Below are 6032 nucleotides of genomic sequence, written 5' to 3' on the forward strand. Positions count from 1 at the left end.
CACCTTTACCTTTATAGATGGAATACTCTGCTGGGGCAGAGATGTTTGCTCTGTATTCTCAGTGCTCGGGGGGAAACAGAGGGAGGACTTCTGGAGCACTGGCCCCACTTATTGACCTCCTGATGGTACCTGAGCTTTGGCCACTTTGTAACACAGGGAGTTGGACTGGATGAGCCATTGGCCTGATCCAACATAACTCCTCTTACATTCTTATGTGATTCATAGATCAGAATTAGTTCCAGAGAGTAGCCGTGTTTGTCTTTTTAGAGCTTATCTACCTGTCTATTTCTGACGCTGTTGTGCCAGATGTTGCCATGCTTTCTGACATGGGACCCTGGCTGTCCTTCTTCGTGGGTTCCAACCCGTTCTTGATGTCATCAAAGTTTTCATATTTCAGCGCCTGGACGAGCTGTAGCAGATACATCAGAAGGTCCTTGGAAGAAGCAAAAATGAGAAGGACAGTGGGTTAACTCTCCAGAAGTCCTAGGAAAGCAGGAAGTCAAACCAGTTTATCAAGAGGACAGTAGTTATGAGATGTGGGGCAGGAACTGGAAAGGAAGCACAAGCAGTGATGACAAGGGACGTTCCCAGAGATGGTGGGAAAAGGACTATGTAATGGGGCTCTACACTGTCCTCAGACCTCAATGGGACACTATTTCCAGGGGTGGAATTCTAGCAGGAGCTCCTTTGCATATTAGGCCACACACCACTGATGTAGCCAATTCTCCAAGAGCTTACAAGGCCCTTTTCTGTAAGCTATTGGAGGTTTGGCTACATCAGGGGTGTGTGGCCTAATATGCAAAGGAGCTCCTGCTAGAATTCCACCCCTGCCTGTTTCATCATGATGCCTGTTTCCACCCCTGCCTGTTTCATCATGAAAAACAATGGAAAAGCTTCCTTGTGAGCAAACTTGGATCTTACATACTGTTTCCTTGGGGTTTCTGCAAACTCTGGAGCTCCTGGCCAGAGATCCATACAACCCCACCCCAATGATCTATCAAGATGTGCACTTGAAACCCAGCAGGAATTCAGAGGTCGAAAAAGCTCTGAAGGCAAACCAAGAACATAAGAGAAGCCATGCTGGATCAGGCCAATGGCCCATCCAGTCCAACACTCTGTGTCACATAAGAACATAAGAGAAGCCCTGTTGGATCAGGCCAATGGCCCATCCAGTCCAACACTCTGTGTCACATAAGAACATAAGAGAAGCCCTGTTGGATCAGGCCAATGGCCCATCCAGTCCAACACTCTGTGTCACATAAGAACATAAGAGAAGCCCTGTTGGATCAGGCCAATGGCCCATCCAGTCCAACACTCTGTGTCACATAAGAACATAAGAGAAGCCATGTTGGATCAGGCCAATGGCCCATCCAGTCCAACACTCTGTGTCACATAAGAACATAAGAGAAGCCCTGTTGGATCAGGCCAATGGCCCATCCAGTCCAACACTCTGTGTCACATAAGAGAAGCCCTGTTGGATCAGGCCAATGGCCCATCCAGTCCAACACTCTGTGTCACATAAGAACATAAGAGAAGCCCTGTTGGATCAGGCCAATGGCCCATCCAGTCCAATACTCTGTGTCACATAAGAGAAGCCCTGTTGGATCAGGCCAATGGCCCATCCAGTCCAACACTCTGTGTCACATAAGAACATAAGAGAAGCCATGTTGGATCAGACCAATGGCCCATCCAGTCCAACACTCTGTGTCACATAAGAACATAAGAGAAGCCCTGTTGGATCAGGCCAGTGGCCCATCCAGTCCAACACTCTGTGTCACATAAGAACATAAGAGAAGCCATGTTGGATCAGACCAATGGCCCATCCAGTCCAACACTCTGTGTCACACAGTGGCCAAAAAAACCTGGTGCCATCAGGAGGTCCATAAGTAGGGCCAGAACACTAGAAGCCATCCCACTGTTTCCCCCCAAGCCCGAAGAATACAAAGCATCACTGCCCCAGACAGAGAGTTCCATGTATACCTTGTGACAAATAGCCACTGATGGACCTCTGCTCCATATGTTTATCCAATCCCCTCTTGAAGCTGGCTATGCTTGTAGCCACCACCACCTCCTGTGGCAGTGAATTCCATGTGTTAATCAACCTTTGGGCGAAAAAGTACTTCCTTTTATCCGTTCTAACCTGACTGCTCAGCAATTTCATTGAATGCCCACGAGTTCTTGTACTGTGAGAAAGGGAGAAAAGTACTTCTTTCTCTACCTTCTTTGTCCCATGCATAATCTTGTAAACCTCTATCACGTCACCCCTCAGTCTACGTTTCTCCAAGCTAAAGAGCCCCAAGCGTTATAACCTTTCTTCATAGGGAAAGGGTTTCAATCGTTGAATCATTCTAGCTGCCCTTTTCCGCACTTCTTCCAATGCTATAATATTTTTTTTTGAGTTGTGGTGACCAGAATCGTACACAGCCATTTCCACACCTCGTCGTCAGCCTGCTGCAATCTGGCGACGGCGTAACGGCGCACTGTCGGGTTGGTAAACTGAGAAGACAGGAGCTCCAAACCGTCTTCCACGTCCATCGGCTTCCACTTGCCCAGAAGTTCCAGGGCTTGCTTGGCTTCTTGCGGGAGGTGCCAGTTGACACATTTCAAAAATTTCGTCAAAGCCTAAAACAAAACATAAAAACGTTTTTTTTCCTACTAATTTAGTTCTGAATAGGTACCTTCAAACCAGGGCACCGCAGGAGATTCCGTAGCAGGGGCGAAAATAACTCAAGCTTCTTATCTGCACATCCAAATGCTCTTCTTTAGTTCAGGGAGGGGCTAAAAGGACCAGGCAGGAGGTGATGGGAGAGACCTCAGTGGCTCATCACTAGAGAATCTGCTTGGAATGCAGAAGGTCCCAGGTTCAATCCCCGGCATCTCCAGTTAAAAGGACCAGGCAGGAGGTGAAGGGAAAGACCTCAGTGGCTCATCACTAGAGCATCTGCTTGGCATGCAGAAGGTCCCAGGTTCAATCCCCGGCATCTCCAGTTAAAAGGACCAGGCAGGAGGTGATGGGAAAGACCTCAGTGGCTCAGTAGTAGAGCCTCTGCTTGGAATGCAGAAGGTCCCAGGTTCAATCCCCGGCATCTCCAGTTAAAAGGATTTGGCAGAAGGTGACGGGAAAGATCTCAGTGGCTCAGTAGTAGAGCCTCTGCTTGGAATGCAGAAGGTCCCAGGTTCAATCCCTGGCGTCTCCAGTTAAAACGATTTGGCAGAAGGTGACGGGAAAGATCTCAATGGCTCCTTGGTAGAACATCTGCTTGAAATGCAGAAGGTCCAAAATCCAATCCTGATATCTCCACTTAAAAGGGTCAGCTACAATACTCCCTGTAAGCTCCATAGAATGGTTTTAAAGTTGATATATGTAAATTATGGTTTTATATGTTTTATGGATTGATTGTATTTTATGATGTTGTAAGCCGCCCTGAGTCCGCTTGCGGAGAGGGCGGGATATAAATGGAAAGTAATTAATAAATAAATAAATAAGTAAGTAAGTAAGTAAGTAAGCAAGCAAGCAAGCTATGGAGTCTTATGAGCAAAAATTCCACTTTGAGAACTTCTGGCTCTCAAAGTGGAATCTCAAAGTGGTGAGCGGCTGCATAAATTAGTTTGCTCTGGGGACATTTTTCTTGAGCTAAAGCAACAATGTGTGAGCTGGAGGCTAAAGAACTGTGAGCTAGCTCACATTAACTCCACTTAGAGCAGGGGTTTCAAACATGCAGGCCCCCGGAGGGCTCCTATCAGGGCCCCGAGCAACTGGCTGTCATCTCTTGCTTCCTTCTAGATCACAGCTTGCTTTGCCAGGCTTGCTCAATCGCACAGGTGCTATGGAATAAAGCCTCTATTTTCTCTGTTGGCTGAGGCTTCTCCTTTAGAGAGGAAGAGGGGAGAGAGAGCTTGCTTTGCCTGGCTCTCTCAATCGCACATCAGAACTACTGAGACGAGCCTCTCTTTATTCTATTGCTGAGGCTCCTCAGAGCAAGAATTGTCAGTTATCAGAGACTGTTAAATAAACAAAATATTGCAGGAGTGCTAATGTTTCAAGCATGTTCTATTGTATGTTTAATAGAATTAATTGTGTTTGTCTGCGTCGTTTATAAAGTTTACTTCACTACCTGGCATTACCATGACACCCATGGCCCGGCCCAACAAAATCTCAATTATGTCAGATCCATCCCTCCTAACAAATGAGTTTGAAACCCCTGGCTTAGAGGGAATACTGGTCAGCTAGTAGGTGATGGGGAAGACCTCTGCCTGAGACCCTGGAGAGCGGCTGCCAGTCTGAGTAGACAAGACTGACCTTGACGGGCCAGAAATCTGCTTCATTCTAAGGCAACTTTGTGTGAATTGGCCCTGCTCCAGATTTCAGGGTGGAAAGGATACAACCCCACAGTCTTTGGGCAGCAATGTGAGCCTCCACTTAAAAACCGTAGCCAAGATATATCACAATGACAGTTTCGGTGTACAGACAGTGCAACAATCAAAATATTCACAGAAATAAACAATATTTCAAACGATGCACATATTATTTTAGTGTAAGTTATATAACAACCCTTTCGCACAGTAAGCAATGCAAGGAGTAGAGCTTTAAAAAGCCCGTGACCCAACGTGAATTAAGAAAATTAGGAGCTGTGGCCTTTAAGTGCGTTTCCTGAAGGCAAACTATATTGAGTGTCCGCTTTTCAAGATAGTTGGCAATCCGTTTGCGTTTAATAGGGTTTTTAAAACCTCTGCAATTCCAAGAGGCGAATTTGAGATTCTGTGATATACTATTTGTGTTAGTACCTTAAGTACTTAGAAATACTCTGGGTACTCCCTTAGAGCGAAACTGAGAACACCTTTTTAGGGGAACTATGTTATTCAACTTTGCAATCAGAACAACTGAAACTTCCCAAGCATCCCCCCCACAGGCATACAAAAACCAGGCTCTTAATATTATGATACGTCACATAACCACAAATATAACATATTTAGTAACAATACTAACTTGTTAATAATTGGCCCCATCTTTATCCTCTTTTGTGGCTTCTAAATATCATTATACTATAGCATAACATAACAACTACAAATATATAGAAATATTTAGAAAGAGGCAAAAACCACATTATCTATTATAACACTTGTAAGTCATCTTTTTTTTAAAAAAAAACACAGTATTTGATTTCCCTCCAGTTGATTAAATTACAGACCCTATTTCATTCCTTGAAATTAATAAATTAATATGTGACATTGATTAATTCATTCCAATTTGTACAAATCTATTTTAAAAGGTTATACAGAAAACATTAATTTAAAACCTAACTAGTATAGTGATTAGATTGGCTGTATGTATGTTGTTGTTATTTTTTATGTTTTTATGGTAAAAATTTTAATGAAATTTACATTGGAAAAAAATAAAAAGCCCGTGACAAATAGCTTCCGTCGGCCTGTGGTACACCAAAATGTACTGTCCCTTTAAACTGAAACTTTAAAACTGAAAGGTTTCTAGGCAATTCCATGCTTGTACCTCAGAGGAAAGTTCTGCTATTCTGCTGGGGGGGGGTCACTGAAGAGTCCAAAGCAGTACATAAGAGAAGCCATGTTGGATCAGGCCAATGGCCCATCCAGTCCAACACTCTGTGTCACACAGTGGCAAAAAATTTTATACATACACACACACTGTGGCTAATAGCCGGTAGAAAATAACAGTAGAAAAGGACAATAATTTCACAGGAGAAAATAATTCACAGAATTGCCTAAAAATTCTTCAGTTTAAAGAGACCGTACATTTCAGGAGGATTTATGGAGGAAGCTCAACTCTGAGGTACGGGACTATACCTTTTTCTCAGCAAGACATAACACTTTTTCAAGAATTGATATGATATGGTGTACAAAAGACTTAGGACTTATAACTAAAAAAAAAATAGAGATTCTTCCTAAAGTAAGAGCAGACCACAACCCATTAATGTGGTCAACAAAGTCGATTAAAAAAACCAGAAGGTGGAGGTTAAATGAAGATCTAATACAAAACAAAGAAACAGTGACATCTCTAG

At 43.7% G+C, this 6032-nt stretch overlaps 1 protein-coding gene across 1 annotated transcript in view; it reads right to left on the minus strand.

Moving 5' to 3' along the window:
• Positions 1-274: 274 nt before the first annotated feature.
• Positions 275-6032, minus strand: part of LOC132570176 (phosphatidylinositol 3-kinase catalytic subunit type 3-like) — a 181059-nt gene continuing 175301 nt past the window's right edge. The window contains exons 22-23 of the mRNA XM_060236610.1: positions 2437-2622; positions 275-433 (exon numbers count right to left, since the gene is read on the minus strand). Coding sequence (XP_060092593.1) covers positions 275-433; positions 2437-2622 — 345 coding nt within the window. The remainder of the gene's footprint in view (positions 434-2436; positions 2623-6032) is intronic.

The sequence above is a fragment of the Heteronotia binoei genome, chromosome 4 (assembly GCF_032191835.1).
Source record: "Heteronotia binoei isolate CCM8104 ecotype False Entrance Well chromosome 4, APGP_CSIRO_Hbin_v1, whole genome shotgun sequence".
NCBI classification, from domain to species: domain Eukaryota; kingdom Metazoa; phylum Chordata; class Lepidosauria; order Squamata; family Gekkonidae; genus Heteronotia; species Heteronotia binoei.